The 16,186-nt window shown below is 45.9% G+C and overlaps 2 protein-coding genes across 6 annotated transcripts in view; one reads left to right on the top strand and one right to left on the bottom strand.

The window, feature by feature from the left end:
- The window catches only part of DAP3 (death associated protein 3), a 57,232-nt gene extending 49,408 nt beyond the window's left edge, over window positions 1-7,824 (bottom strand). Inside the window, exons 1-2 of one of the 5 annotated variants that reach the window (XM_063626828.1) lie at window positions 7,426-7,824; window positions 7,117-7,195 (exon numbers count right to left, since the gene is read on the bottom strand). The gene's annotated coding sequence lies outside the window, so the exon portion shown is untranslated. The other 4 variants (XM_063626827.1, XM_063626831.1, XM_063626829.1 and 1 more) reach the window with 4 other exon arrangements.
- YY1AP1 (YY1 associated protein 1) overlaps window positions 7,252-16,186 on the top strand; it is a 44,844-nt gene continuing 35,909 nt past the window's right edge. Inside the window, 2 exon segments of the mRNA XM_063626745.1 lie at window positions 7,252-7,360; window positions 8,097-8,239. Of these exon segments, the coding sequence (XP_063482815.1) occupies window positions 7,314-7,360; window positions 8,097-8,239 (190 nt within the window). The 5' untranslated portion in view covers window positions 7,252-7,313.

Below are 16,186 nucleotides of genomic sequence, written 5' to 3'. Positions count from 1 at the left end.
GAATGGCGTGAACCCGGGAGGCGGAGCTTGCAGTGAGCCGAGATCACGCCACTGCACTCCAGCCTAGGTGACAGAGCAAGACTCCGTCTCAAAAAAAAAAAAAAAAAAAAAAGACACTTGCTTTCTCGTTTTACTGTCATGGGAATTCCACAAAAATTAAAAACAGACAACAGACCAGGCTACTGTAGTAGATCTTTCCAAAAATTTTTAAAACAACGGAGCATTGAACACAGTATGGTTATCCCCTATAATTCTCAAAGGCAAGTGATTGTTGAGCGAGCCAATTGAATCTTAAAAATGCAATTACATAAACAGAAAATAGGGGGAGATAGGGAATATTCCACCCCTCATATGCAGTTACAATTGGCTCTTGTTACCTTAAATTTTTTGAACATCTTCCGGAATCAGGTTACTATAGCAGCTGAACAGCATTTAACAGGACAGAAGGTAAATGTTCATGCAGGAAAACCTGTGTGGTGGAAGGACTTTAAAACAAAGACCTGGGAAAGAGGGAGAGTTATAACATGGGGAAGAGGGTTTGTTTGTATTTCCCCAGAAGAAAACCAGCTTCCAGTTTGGGTACCTACAAGACATCTTAAACTCTACCATGAGCAAAATTCCAAAGAAGAGAAAAGTATTTTGGAACCAAGATCTCCACCCCCAGCACGCCTGATGGCTCGAATGAACATTTCAGCCGACCAGATGAAGACCAACAAAACCCATCAAGCGAGCCCACCAACTTGGGGACAGATCAAGAGGCTGACCCACCTTGCAGAAGAAAACCTGAAAACACAACAAAAACCACTAACCTCGAGTAACCTGATGGTAGCTATGATTGCGGTAATTACTGTGGCAGTAAGTCTCCCTGTGGCTACAGCAGACCAAAATTATACCTATTGGGCACATGTCCCATTTCCGCCTTTAATTAGGCCTATCACATGGCTGGAACCCCTGGTTGAGGCTTATGTTAATAACAGTGTTTGGATGCCTGAGCCTACAGATACTCAAGGGCCCTCTCACCCAGAGGAGGAAGGAATGTTAATAAATGTGTCCATGGGTTATCAGTCCCCCTCCTCTTTGCATAGGGCCGGCTGTCAGTTGCCTAAAAGACTACGGACAGCATTGGCTAGTTAAAATTCCAGGTCATAATCAAAGACCCGTATCCTATCATTTATTTTCTGGATGGAGCCCGGATCATTCACAGTGTTCAGTTCAATTGTAACAGTTTAAGCCCAGAAAAGAGAGGTGTCAACAACCTCAGCAATGGTCAAAGGATTTAGAAATATTGATTTGAAAGGATTGTATCTCTTTTTTTTTTCTTTTTTTTTGAGACGGAGTTTTGCTCTTGTTGCCCAGGCTAGAGTGCAATGGCGCAATCTCAGCTCACTGCAACCTCCGCCCCCCGAGTTCAAGGGATTCTCCTGCCTCAGCCTCCCAAACAGCTGGGATTACAGGCATGTGCCACCACACCCTGCTAATTTTGTATTTTTAGTAGAGACAGGGTTTCTCCATGTTGGCCAGACTGGTTTCGAACTCCCGACCTCAGGTGATCTGCCGGCCTCGGCCTCCCAAAGTGCTAGGATTACAGGCATGAGCCACCACTCCTGGCCAGGATTGCATCTCTGATCACGCTGTGGTACTGCAAAATAATTCCTGTGGAATCGTCATTGATTGGTCCCCTAAGGGGACCTTTGCAGTTAATTGTACCAATCAGAATGATAGATGCAAGACAGGACTGAAACAGGAACTATACTATCAAAGAGATGACACTATTTACACTGAAAAACGTGCCCAGTTTCCCATAATTTCGACCAATTTTGGTACAGCCGACCCACATCCAAAAATGATTAATCAAATAATAGGCCCTGAACATCCCAAATTATGGAAGTTAATGATGGCCCAATCTCATATTCAGGTTTGGGAAGAAAAATATTATCTTGAGGGAAAAGGTGAGAGACCTCAATTTGTGTATCAGTTTTCTTCCAACCAAATGGCGCCCATTCAGAGCTGTGTCAAGCCTCCTTTTATGTTGATGGTCGGAAATATTGATATTCGACCTAATTCTCAAACTATTACTTGTCAAAACTGTTGCCCTTTCACCTGTATTGATTCCATGTTTGGTGTGAAAACATCTGTGTTGCTGGTGAGGGCTAGAGGAGTTTAGATACCGGTTTCCCTCAACAGACCTTGGAAAGCCTCTCCTTCCACAGTCATATCCTCACAGAAATGTTAAAGGGAGTGTTTACCAGAACAAAAAGATTTATTTTTACCCTTATAGCAGTCATTATGGGCCTTATTGCAGTCACAGCTAACTGCTGTGGCTGCTGGAATTGCTTTACACTCATCTGTTCAAACTGCAGGTTATGTAAATAATTGGCAAAAGAATTCCTCAAAATTGTGGAATTCTCAGACCCAGATAGACCAACAATTGGCAAATCAAATAAATGATCTTGACAGACTGTTATCTGGATGAGAGATCATATAATAAACTTAGAGCATCGATTGCAAATGCAATGTGATTGGAATACTTCTGATTTCTGCATAACTCCCCGTTCATATAATGCTACTGAACATCACTGGGAAAATGTTAGACATAATCTGGAAGGAAGGGATAGAAATTTTACACTGAATATAGCCAAATTAAAGGAACAGGTTGTTAAAGCATCTCAGGCTCATTTAACTCTCTTGCCTGGGACTGACATTCTCACTGGAGCTGCTGATGGACTTTCAAACGTAAATCCTCTTAAGTGGATTAAGACCATTGGAGAATCAACTATTGCAAATTTTGCTTTAATGTGTATCTGTTAGGCCCGGCGCGGTGGCTCACGCTTGTAATCCCAGCACTTTGGGAGGATCACAAGGTCAGGAGATCGAGACCACGGTGAAACCCCGTCTCTACTAAAAAAAATACAAAAAATTAGCCGGGCGTGGTGTGGCGGGCGCCTGTAGTCCCAGCTATTCGGAGAGACTGAGGCAGGAGAATGGCGTGAACCCTGGGAGGCGGAGCTTGCAGTGAGCCGAGACTGCGCCACTGCACTCCAGCCTGGGCGACAGAGCGAGACTCCGTCTCAAAAAAAAAAAAAAAAAGTGTATCTGTTTATGCTGTTTGCTTTTAGTCTGCAGATGCGGAAGATGCCTCTGGAGAGAGACCACACAACATGAACAAGTAAAGGCTTACAGGGTGCCTGCATAAACTGGCCATAAAAATATGGGACGATAAGTTGTGGAAAGCCACAAGAGGCCTCTGAGGAGGAAAGCCTTCTTATCGCCATTATGTTCCCGTGCTCTGAGCACAACCTGCTCTCTTATCTATAAACACCATGCTCAAGAAGAAAGATGCTCCTCTGAAGCATTGGAAAGTGGCTAGATATGCAGGCTCCTAGTCAAGCCCATTCCCACCAGCCAACTAAAGATATGCTGTTTGAGCACAAAGGAGATTCACTTAAACCGCCACTGCTACAGATTATGTGTATGATGTACTGCTTCCCTTTGACTGTTTCGCCCTGAACATCTGCTTCTTAGATCTAAGTGACTGTACTCAATAAATAGTGTGGAGACCAGAACTCTGGGCCTTTTGCAGCCTCCATTTTGCAACTGGCCCCCTGGCTCCCACCTTTATGAACACTTAGCCTGTCTCTTCTCATTCCTTTGTCGCCACCTGACTTCGGATACCCTACGGGTGGTGTTGAGGCTGGTCCCCCAAAATTAAGAAAATGCAAATGAAAACCACAATGAGTAACACTTCACACCCACCAGAATGATGAAATTCAAAAAACTGATAATAACATGTGTTGGACAGAATCTGGAAAAACTAGTATTCTTATATGCTGCTGTTGGGATTTTTTTAAGTGGTGAGGCCACTTTGGAAAAGTTTGGCAGTTCCTCAAAAGGTAAAACATGGAGTTACCATATGAACCTGCAATTCCACTCTCAGGTATAAAAGAGAAATAAAAACAAGTGTACAGAAAACTTGTACACAAATGTTCATAGCAGTATTATGCATAAGAGCCAAAAAGTGGAAATACCTCACATGTCCATCAATTGATGAATAAACATAACGTGGTATAGCCATATAATAGAATATTATTTGGCAATACGAAACAAAGTTCTGATGCATGACACAACTGGATAGACCTTGAAAACAAAGTAAAAGAAGACAGTTGCAAAAGACCACATATAGTATGATTTCAATTACATGAAATGTCCATAATTTGCTTATTAATTACATAACTGATTTAGTGGTTGTGAGAGGCAATGGGAGGGAGAAATGGAAAGCAACTTACTGATAAGATTCTTTTGGGGGTGATAAAAAATGTTCTAAAGTTCCATAGTGGAGGCTGGGCATGGTGGCTCAGGCCTGTAATCCCAGCACTCTGGGAAACCAGGAGTTCAAGACCAGCTTGGGCAACATAGGAAGATCTCATCTCTACTAATAATCAAAAAAATTGGCCAGGCATGGTGGCTCACGCCTGTAATCCCAACACTTTGGGAGGCTGAGGCGAGCAGATCACTTGAGGTCAAGAGTTCAAGACCAGCCTGGCCAACATGGTGAAACCCCTCATCTTTACTAAAAATACAAAAATTAGCCAGGCATGGTGGTGGGTGCCTGTGATTCCAACTACTCGGGAGGCAGAGGCACGAGAATCGCTGGAACCTGGGAGACAGAGGTTGCAGTGAGCTAAGACTGTGCCACTGCACTCCAGCCCGGATGACAGAGCAAGACTCAGTCTAAAAAAACAAAAACGAAACAAAACAAACAAAAATAAAAGGTAGGCGCGGTGGCTCACACCTGTAATCCCAGCACTTTGGGAGGCCAAGGCAGTCAGATCACAAGGTCAAGAGATCGAGACCATCCTGGCTAATACAGTGAAACCCCATCTCTACTAAAAAAACAAAAAATTAGCCGGGCGTGGTGGTAGGAGCCTGCAGTCCCAGCTACTCGGGAAGCTGAGGCAGGAGAATGGCGTGAACCCGATAGGCAGAGCTTGCAGTGAGCCAAGATCGTGCCACTGCACTCCAGCCTGGGCGACAGAGCAAGACTCCGTCTCGAAAAAAAAAAAAAAGGCTGGGAGTGGTGGCTCATGCCTGTAATCCCAGCACTTTGGGAGGCCGAGGCAGGTGGATCACAAGGTCAGGAGATCGAGACCAGCCTGGCTAACACGGTGAAACCCCGTCTCTACTAAAAACACAAAAAATTAGCCAGACGTGGTGGCGGGTGCCTGTAGTCCCAGCTACTCGGGAGGCTGAGGTAGGAGAATGGCACGAACCCCGGAGGCGGAGCTTGCAGTGAGCTGAGATCGCGCCACTGCACTCCAGCCTGGGTGACGGAGCAAGAAAAAAAAAAAAATAATAATAATAATAATAATAATAAATTAGCTGGATGTGGTGGCATGTGCCTATAGTCCTAGTTGCTTAGGTGGCTGAGGTGGGAGGATCCCTTGAGCCAAGGAGCTTGAGGTTGCAGTGAGCCAGGACTGCACTACTGTCTTCCAGCCTTGGCGACATAGTGAGATCCTATCTCAAAGCAAACAAACAAAAAAAAGTGTAAATTTACAGAAGAGTTGCAAAGGTAGTACAAAGTGCTTTCTTACAATTTTCATTAGACTTTCCTTAATGTTATATACATATGACCATAGTACAATTTTCAAAATTAAGAAATTAAAGCTGGTACAATACTATTTACTAAATTGCAGACTTTATTTGGATTTCCTCAGCTTTTCTCCTAACGTCTTCTTTCTTTTTTTGAGACAGGGTCTTGCTCTGTCACCTAGGCTGCAGTGTGATGGCGTGATCTCGGCTCACTTTGCAACCTCTTCCTTGATCCTCCTGCTTCACCCTCCCAAGTAGCTCAGACTACAAGCGTGTGCCACCACACCTGTCTAATTTTTGTGTCTTTTTGTACAGATGGGGTTTCACCGTGTTGCCCAGGCTGGTCTCGAACTCCTGGCCTCAAGCAATGCGCCCTCCTCCGCCTCCCAAAGTGCTGAGATTACAGGTGTGAGCCACTGCGCCCAGCCTAATGTCTTCTTTCTATTACAGGATCCAGTAGAAGATTCCACATCTGGAGATCTTTTCCTTTCTTTATATCTATCACCGACATTACCTACTCTTTAAAAATTTTGTAAAAGGCATAAATTTGAAAAATATATCCTCATTAATCTAATTCAAGTCATTGATACAACTATTTAACAGGACACCCGGCCTGCTTTGTTTTATTAACGCCTTGGAGGGACAGAACACTACCAATTACACCCACAAACGTTATCGACATCAACAGAAATGTAAATGACAACACAGCAATACTCTGCACCTTCCCTATGCCTAGGAGCTAATTCCACTTTACATATATTATCTTATTATTTCGTGTGTGTGTGTGTGTGTGTCTGTGACGGAGTCTCGCTTTGTCGCCAGGCTGGAGTGCAGTGGCGCGATCTCGGCTCACTGCAACTTCCGTCGCCCGGGTTCAAGCAATTCTGCCTCAGCCTCCCGAGTAGCTGGGGCTACAGGCGCCCGCCACGACGGCCGGCTAATATTTGTATTTTTAGTAGAGACGCGGTTTCACCATGTTGGCCAGGATTGTCTCGATCTCTTCACCTTGTGATCCACCCGCCTCGGCCTCCCAAAGTGCTGGGACTACAGGCGTGAGCCACCGCGCCCAGCCCTATCTTACTATTTCACACACCAACCCTGGAGGCATGTTTGGAGTTGCCTAATTTTTATGTACACTTTTTGATAAGGAACTAAGAAAAATAACTTGCTGAAGACAAGGGAAACTGAGTCCAGATCTGAATGAGAAGCACATGGTTTCTTTGTCCTCTATCACCAGGCTAACGAGGCTGAAGAAGTACCATCCATGAGTAGTGCGTCAAGGGCAAACAAACATCATCGCATATGGACAGTGGTGTGAAATTCGAGAAATCCCAGGAGGGATAACAATAACAAAAAGCACACCACCATGCCGATCTTCCTCGGGTCCCAGGTTGGCAACTCAACGCCCGGGAGGAATCCCCCCGGAGGCGCGCGGGTCCTACTGGCCTCACTCCCTACCTCCTGGAGGTCCGGAGTCTCGCTCCTTTCCCTCAGCGATACAACCCCCGTGCCGGTCCATTCCCTCACCGTGAGTCGAGGACTAGTTCTCCAGACGAGGCGACCGACACACACTGCCTGGTGCTGCTCCAAAGCGCCCGTCCTGCGACTGCGAAAAAGGGTCGGGTCATCCGGCAGGAAACGACTCAACGCGCAGCCGCCGCGACCTCCAACCATCGGCCGGCAGAGGGGCGCTAGGCAGCCCTCGATCCGCTCGCCGTGGTCCCATGGAGGAGGAGGCGAGCCGCAGCGCCGCGGCGACAAACTCAGGGAGGTAGGTTGTCGTGGGACTTGGCCCGCCACCCTGGCAATTTCAGTCAAACGGCAAGCCAGACTCACTTTGCCGGTCCCTTCCTCTCCTGCCCCTGCAGCCGCAAGGAATGGAACAGTCCCGCGGTGGGGACTGTGGGAGGCGCACGCGCGAGGGGTGGAAGGTGGGGGGTGGTGCTGGCGGCGTCTGCTTTGGCGGCGGTTGGTGGCCGAGAGAGCGGGGAAGGCGGGGGAGGAGAGAAGAGAAGGTGGAGGAGGCTTGGGCTCGCGCCGCTGAAGGTACGCGTGAGGGCCTGCGCCGGAGCCGGCTTGACAGGGCCTGAGGGGGAGTAGGGGACTGGGCGAAGAGGTTCCCGTGGGTGAGCGCGTACGGGCTGACTGGCGCGCGGGGCTGCCGAAGGTAGTGGTTGGTGGGAGCAGCCAGCGACGAGCCCGCAGACACTCGTACGCGTGCAGGCTGACGTGCGCGCTACGTGCGGAGTCGGGCGGAGCGGGGGACCGTGGGCAAGAACGGCAGGAGGGAGGTGTGGGAGGTTGGGGGCGTCGCTAGGCGCCCTTCGCTCCCTCCCTCTGGAGGAGCTGCCGCCGCCACTCTGCTGCCGCCGCCGCCGCTCCCGCCGCCATTTTGGGTTCGCTTTGCGGAGGGGAGACGATCCCAGTCTCGGTTGCGGGACCCGCCTCCCCTCAGTTTGCCCCCTTTAGCCCTCCACCTTTCCATTCTCCTCTCACATTTCCGCCAGTCAGCTTACCCGCTGGCCGCCTCCTGACAAGCGGGAGGGATCCGCCGTGGACCAAGGGAAGCGGAGGAGCCTGGCGGCCACCCCCTCTTCCCCACTTCCCTGCACTCTCATCGCTCTCGGCCTCGGCCTCGGCCTCCGACACGGTGAGTAGAACGATTTGGGCCGGCATTCGGGCCTAAGCACTCTCTCAGCGATTGAATCCTGGGCTTTCTGGGAGCCACTGTCATCTCCCGGACCTGGACCTCCGGGAGAGCAGTGGTGAAGATGGGGGAGGGGAGAGCAGGGAGGGGGATCCTGAGCCTACCGGGAAGTCCGTCCAGGCGTGGTGAAGGGGTGTCCCTGACAGGCAGACTCCCGGAGGGGGCTGGAAAGTAAGCTAGTGGAGGCGGAGTCGGCTGTGCCCCTGACAGGTTAGTTTGTGTTTGTAGGCATGATCGGAGCCTCCCCCATAGTCCAGTTTGTGTGTGTTTAATTAAGGGATAAGAGTGGTCGAGGACACGATCTTGAGAGGGGAGTTTACCTGTGTGACAAGGTCTGTGGTGTCCCTGCCGCGTTGAACGGTATGTAGGAACGACAGGATGATCTCAGTGTTGTAAGTTTAATAAATGTCACTGGTTAGTTTGTACATGGAAAGAGATGTTTTTGGTTTAGAAGACAGATGGTCTGTTGGTGTGTAGCGGCTGTGTTGGTGTGTGTATGCGGGGATGGCAAGTGTTTCCGGAAGTTTGCCTTTATTTGTGTAAGTGTAATGGAGTTCCCCTTATAAGTTAGCTTATTTCTCGAATAAATGTTGGGAGGTTCCTTGCAGGTTGATATGTGTGTGTATTTTAGAGATTGGGAGCCCCTACTTACTTGTTGGGAAAGAACGGCAATGGTAGTGTTCTACACAGCACGTGTCTGTGAGGTCAGGGAGGGGAGAAACTTGGCATAGCCAGTTGTGGTCTTCAGAATAGTTTGTGCCTTTGGTTAGAGTGAGTTGTGCAAATGTGAAGGGCCAAAATATCTTTAACAGAATCATTGCTACAAAGCTGTGAAGAATGGGTGGCCTTATTTGTTGTCGCAGGTTTATAGTAATAGTTTACAATACAGTAAGAAGGCTCTTTCAGTTTCTTTGTGATACTAAATCTCTGTGAAAATGGTAGGATGCTTTCTTCCATTTTACAAAATAGGAAATTTAGGCATAAGGAGAGAATTTCTCCAAGGCCACGTGTTAAATTGGTGACAAAGTTGGGACTGTAACTCCCTTATTTTCACTACAACTGCAGCAGTATACTCAGCATGCCATGGTGCCTCAGGAAGTCTTTGTGGGCAAATCTGAGTATGCTGGAAAGATAGAAGCACATAAGACTGGTTGGACTGTATTTGGAGGAGACCGATTGTGTCAGATACGTATGTGGAACGTAGCTGTCCTTGCCAAGTCTGATCTGTATGAAGTGCATATCCATGACTATATTATTTTGGATTTATGGAGGAAGCAGAGCATTTCTGACACTTGTGGTTGTTATGTGTGAGGGAGAAGGCTTTCATAGCTTAACTTGTACCAGAGCAGCTGCATGGGTGTTGACAGCTTAACTTGAAATCTGTGGGAGGAAGGATCCTTTTTCACTCATTCAACAAATATTACCATTCAATGAATGGTCCATGCCTTGGGATGAGGATAATGAAGGTGTCTCTGTAAATAGCCTGGATGCAATATAAGGGGAGTTGTTTTGACAGTGGTAGGTATTAAGTTGAGGGAGGCAGTGTGGAATTAAAACCAGAGAACTGTTTTGGGGTTCTGGTAATTGTTAATATATGTGCCTGTGGATGTTGGAACTTCTTGGCTGGGCTGAAGGAATCCTTTGAAAGACTGATTTCGGCAGGGCGCGGTGGCTCACGCCTGTAATCCCAGCACTTTGGGAGGCCGAGGTGGGCGGTCACGAGGTTAGGAGATCGAGACCATCCTGGCTAACAGGATGAAACCCCGCCTCTACTAAAAATACAAAAAATTAGCCGGGCATGGTGGCGGGCGCCTGTAGTCCCAGCTACTCGGGGAGGCTGAGGCAGGAGAATGGCGTGAACCTGGGAGGCAGAGCTTGCGGTGAGCTGAGATTGCGCCACTGCACTCCAGCCTGGGCGACAGAGGGAGACTCCATCTCCAAAAAAAAAAAAGACTGATTTCATGTAGTAAGGATCCCCTCTATGAACTCTATGAATATGAGGTAAGAATGCATGAACTAAGCCAACTTAGCTGTATTCTTCTGGAAAATGGGATGTTTCTTGATAGGCTAGATTAGTGGTTCTTAAAAGCTTTTTGGGGTCACTTATCCTTCGGAGAATCTGATGAAAGACACTGGGCCCTCAAGTTAGAATATGAGCATAAGCACAATCACATGATTTATATATATGATTTTAGGAACTTAAATTAATGAAATAGAGCCAATTTATATTTAGGTCTCATTTGAAAACCTTTTCATTTTCATTGTTCGGGTGTGTGGATGTTAGTATGAGTTTAAGGTGAAGGAGTCTATGATAGTATTTGAACATGTTGACAGGATCCATGTTTTTTATTTATTCTTTTTATCGTCTGCAAACTTATTTCTTTTTTTTTTTTTTTTTTTTTTTTTTGAGACGGAGTCTTGCTCTGTCCCCCAGGCTGGAGTGCAGTGGCGCAATCTTGGCTCATTGCAAGCTCTGCCTCCCGGGTTCACGCCATTCTCCTGCCTCAGCCTCCTGAGTAGCTGGGACTACAGGCGCCCGCCAACACGCCCGGCTAATTTTTTGTATTTTTAGTAGAGACGGGGTTTCACCGTGTTAGCCAGTATGGTCTCGATCTCCTGACCTCGTGATCCGCCCGCCTCGGCCTCCCAAAGTGCTGGGATTACAGGTTTGAGCCACCGCGCCCGGCCTGCAAACTTATTTCTGCAGTGTTAGTAAATGACTCTGTATTTGGTAAAAAGGGAAGCTAATGTCGCACAAGTATCTATGGCTTTGTTCTTTGTCAGTATCTTTTTGTTGTCAAACTCTGAGAAGCGTCTTTTTTTCAGTTTTGGATTGGGCCTGAGGTGATTTGAAGCTCCTGTCTTGGAGTTTAACTTAGTTATAACAAACACTGAGTTAATCCTATGCAGGAGACACAAAGATAAATAATATATGGTCTCTGTGCTTGAAGAGACGCTAATTTTCTGTGGTTGAAGAGATGCTGTGAATTGTATGATGGTGGCAGCTTTCAAAAGGACAAGGAAGAGGGAAACATATTCCTAGAAGTTGAAGTTTTATTACCCAATTGCAAAGACTTTTCGTCACTACTTACTCTTAGGAATAACCATAAAGTGTTTACTTTATTCTGTATGGAACTTTGTACTTTAAAAAATATGTTTTGTATCATCTGCTGTTTTTGTATAAAGGAACTGTTGGTTTGAAAAGAAGGTAAGCATCATTTATATTCCTTACCTTGTTTGGGGATATATTTCTACAGTGAGTTTATGTAAAAAGGTCTTAATGTCATTTTTGGGTATACATACATGTAGAAAGCCCTCCTGATATAAAATCCAGTAGCTATTTGACAGACTACCCATTAATTTAGTACTAGAACTTAAAAATAATTACTGTACTTTTAAAAGAACAAGAAATTGGTCAGGTGGGGTGGCTCACGCCTGTAATCCTAGCACTTTGGGAGGACGAGGTGGACAGATTGTCAGAACTCAGAAGTTCGAAACCAGCCTGGGCAACACGGTGAAACCCTGTCTCTACTAAAATACAAAAAATTAGCCGCATGTGTTGGAGTGCACCCGTAGTCCCAGCTACTTGGGAAACTGAGGCAGGAGAATTGCTTGAACCAAGAATTGCTTGAACTGGGAGGGGGAAGTTGCAGTGAGCTGAGATCACGCCACTGCACTCCAGCCTGGGCATCAGAGCAACACTCTGTCTCACCAAAAAAAAAAAAAAAGAGCAAGAAATTTAAAAAGGTGTTTTAATAGGACAGATTATAGGATTCAGTGAGATAATGGAGAAGTTTTAGGAAAAATGGTCTGATAGTCCTTTCTCTCTATTGACATGGCCCCTTAAAAGAATGCTATGTAAATTTGTGAAAAGTTTAATATTTTCTCTAATTTTTAACGAGTAGTAGGTTCATGGTGTTATTTTTCTCAAAACGTACATGTGATATGTGTGTGTAGTGTGCATATATGTGCACGTATGTGTATACAATTTCTTTATTTTTTTAATTGAGATTAGGTCTCGCTATGGTTTTTTGTTTTTGTTTTTGAGAGAGAGTTTCATTCTTGTCGCCCAGGCTGGAGTACAGTGGCACAATCTTGCCTCACTGCAACCTCTGCCTCGCAGGTTCAAGTGATTCTCCTTCCTCACCGTCCCAAATAGCTGGGATTACAGACGTGTGCCAACACACCCTGCTGATTTTTGTATTTTTAGTTGAGACAGGGTTTCCCCACGTTGGCCAGGCTGGTCACGAACTCCTAACCTCAAGTTCTTCACCTGTCTCAGCCTTCCAAAGTGCTGGGATTACAGGAGTGAGCCACTGCACCTGGTCCAGGTCTTGCTATGTAGATCAATCTGGTCTCGAACTCCTGGCCTCAAGCCATCCTCCTGCCTTGGCCTCCCAATTTGCTGGGATTACACATGTGAGCCAGCATGCCCAGCCCTTTTTACCTGCTTACCAAATCAAAGATTTTCTCCAAAATGAACTGGAATAGCCTTCATACTGTGTTAATTTTGCCTTGGTAGGGAAGCCTGAACTAAATTGGGGTGGTTATGACAGTTCTCTTTTTAAAGCTGATCAGTATTTCACTTTTTTTTTTTTTTTTTTTTTGAGACGGAGTCTTGCTCTGTAGCCCAGTTTGGAATGCAGTGGCAGGATTTCGACTCACTGTAGCCTCTGCCGCCTGGATTCAAGTGATTCTCCTGCCTCAGTCTCCTGAGCAGCTGAGTTTACAGGCACGCACCACTACACCTGGCTAATTTTTGTATTGTTAGTAGAGACAGGGTTTCACCACGTTAGCCATAGCCAGGCTGTTCTCGTACTCCTGACCTCAAGTGATCCACCTGCCTCGGCCTCCCAAAGTGCTGGGATTACAGGTGTGAGCCACCGCGCCCGGCCAAACCCATCTCTTTCATTAAACCACCTCATTTTGGTTCAGAAACAAGACTGCCATGTATGTATTTAATGCTTATTATGTGCCAAACACTATTCCAGTTACTAAGATACAGTGATGGACAAAGCAAGATCCCTTCTCCTCTCAGGACTTAATAATTTGGGCATTTTCATTTTCCAATATAGGATCTTTCAGTACTGGTATAGGATTCCTGAAGGAATTCCTGAAATAATAATTATTTTTCTGCTAGAGCAAATTAGTTTTGTTTTTGTTTTTGAGATGGAGTTTTGCTCTTGTCGCCCAGGCTGGAGTGCAATGGCACAATCTCGGCTCACTGCAACCTCTGACTCCCGGATTCAAGCGATTCTCCTGCCTCAGCCTCCCAAGTGGTTGGGATTACAGGCATTAGCCACCACGCTAGGCTAATTTTTGTATTTTTAGTAGAGACGGTGTTTCACCAGGTTGGCCGGGCTGGTCTCGAACTCCTGACCTCAGGTGATCCGCCAGGCTCGGCCTCCCAAAGTGCTAGGATTACAGGTATGAGCCACCATGCCCAGAAGAGCGAAATTCTTCTGTTGACAAAAATTTCTTTCCTCTGAGGAAGAGACACTGTGTGCCTGTGTTTTATCCAGGAATTCCATTGGATAGTTTGTCCTTTGAGATATCAGTGGATTAAATTCTCCGTTAAGAATCAAAGTACTCGGCTGGGCACGGTGGCTCATGCGTGTAATCCCTGCGCTTTGGGAGGCGGAGGCGGGTGGATCACCTGAGGTCAGAAGTTGGAGACCAACCTGGCCAACATGCTGATACCCTATCTCTACTAAAAATACAAAAAATTATCCAGGTGTTGTGGCGGGTGCCTGTAATCCCAGCTACTCTCAAAAAAAAAAAACAGAAACAAAAACTCTAACATGTAGAGTATGTAGATGTAGAGACAAAAGTAAAATGATTGTTGAAAAAATGTCTATTTTTTATCTTCTAAATAGCTTTGTGTGTCAGAGATCAGAACACTCGTTTTACATGATGTCAAGAACCAGAATGCTAGATAGCTAGAATGGTCGTTAACTTCCTAGATGTCCATTGTAGAGGAACACATAAGGTAAAACAAATGAATAAAAGTTAAAAAAAAAATGAGACATCCAAAGATTTGAAGCTTTTTACCCATTAACATGATAATCATTTCGACTTTGAAAATTTGTAGAACAAGAGTCAGAACTCAGAACAAAGATCTCTGAGGAAATAAAAAAAGATCAAGCTGCCTCCTAATTTCTCATTTAGTCTGTCATTGGGCATTGTCAAACTGTCAAACTATATTTAGAGATTCTGGTTTTCATCTGGAGACTTAATGAGTTGTGTAATATCTTGAATACACATACAAGATCTTGCCAGGTGGGGTGGCTCACATCTGTAATCCCAGCACTTTGGGAGGATGAGGTGGGAGGATCGCTGGAGCCCAGGAGTTCGAGACCAGCCTGGGCAACATAGCAAGTCCCTCGCTCTATTTAAAAAAAAAAAAAAAAATCCTCAATGTAGAACTTTAAATGTATCCTTATGTGTTACATCCAGTTGATTTGAGAAAATATAATTTTGAATTTTCCATCAATTGGATTGGCAGTCCCTTTCAGCTTTAGAGCTTTACGTCATCTACAGATTTGTTAAGTATGTTCTCTTGGTCTTCTAATTCACTGATGGAGTTTTTGAATAGGTCAGATGCAAAGATAGGGTCCTATGAAATACTGTTGGAAACTTGTGTCTGTCTCTCTCTCTTTTTTTTTTTTTTTGGAGACAGTGTCTTGCTCTGTTGCCCAGGCTGGAATGCAGTGGGACAGTCTCGGCTCACTACAACCTCTGCTTCATTTATTTATTTATTTATTTATTTATTTATTTATTTATTTATTTATTTATTTATTTATTTATTTTGAGATGGAGTCTTGCACTGTCGCCCAGGCTGGAGTGCAGTGGCGTGATCTCGGCTCACTGCAAGCTCCACTTCCCGGGTTCATGCCATTCTCCTGGCGCAGCCTCCCTAGTAGCTGGAACTACAGGTGCCCACAACCACGCCTGGCTAATTTTTTGTATTTTTAGTAGAGACAGGGTTTCACCATGTTGACCAGGATGGTCTCGATCTCCTGACCTCGTGATCCACCCGCCTCGGCCTCTCAAAGTGTTGGGATTACAAGCGTGAGCCACCGCGCCCGGCCAACCTCTGCTTCTTGGACTCAAGAGATTCTCTCACCTCAGCCTCTCAAGTATCTGGGACTATAGGCATGCGCGACCAAGCCCAGATAAATTTTTTTTTAGAGATATGTTGACATTTTGCCCAGGCTGGGAGACTTGTCTCTTGATTCCACTCAGTATTGTGTGGGTTTGGATAGGCCATCTAATTGTAAAATCATTGGGCCGGGCGTGGTGGCTCATGCCTGTAATCCCAGCACTTTGGGAGGCTGAGTCAGGCGGATCACCTGAGGTCAGGAGTTTGAGACCAGCCTGACCAACATGGAGAAACCCTATCTCTAGTAAAAACACAAAATTAGCTGGGCGTGGTGGTGCATGCCTGTAATCCCAGCTACTTGGGAGGCTGAGGCAGGAGAATAGCTTGAGCCCGGGAGGCGGAGGTTTCAGTGAGCCGAAATCATGCCATTGCACTCCAGCCTGGGCAACAAGAGTGAAACTCCATCTCAAAAAAAAAAAAAAAAATCATGTAGCTCACATTTGCTCATTTGCTCCTTGTCTTCTTCCTATTAGAATTTAAGCTTCATGAGATTAGAACTCTCTCTCTCTCTCTTTCTCTCATATATCCCAAGCATCTAAAACAGGGATTGAAACATAGTAAGTACTCAATAAATGTTTTTGAATAAATGAATGAAGGATAGCTGGGCGTGGTGGCTCATGCCTGTAACCTCAGCACTTTGGGAAGCCAAGGTGGGTGGATCACTGGAGCTCAGGAGTTCAAGACCAGCTTGGGCGACATGGGGAAAACCCATCTCCACAAAATATGGA

The sequence above is a fragment of the Symphalangus syndactylus genome, chromosome 12, assembly GCF_028878055.3.
Source record: "Symphalangus syndactylus isolate Jambi chromosome 12, NHGRI_mSymSyn1-v2.1_pri, whole genome shotgun sequence".
NCBI lineage: Eukaryota > Metazoa > Chordata > Mammalia > Primates > Hylobatidae > Symphalangus > Symphalangus syndactylus.
The sequence above is the reverse complement of the archived record's forward strand: the minus strand, read 5'-3'. Positions and strand labels throughout refer to the sequence as shown.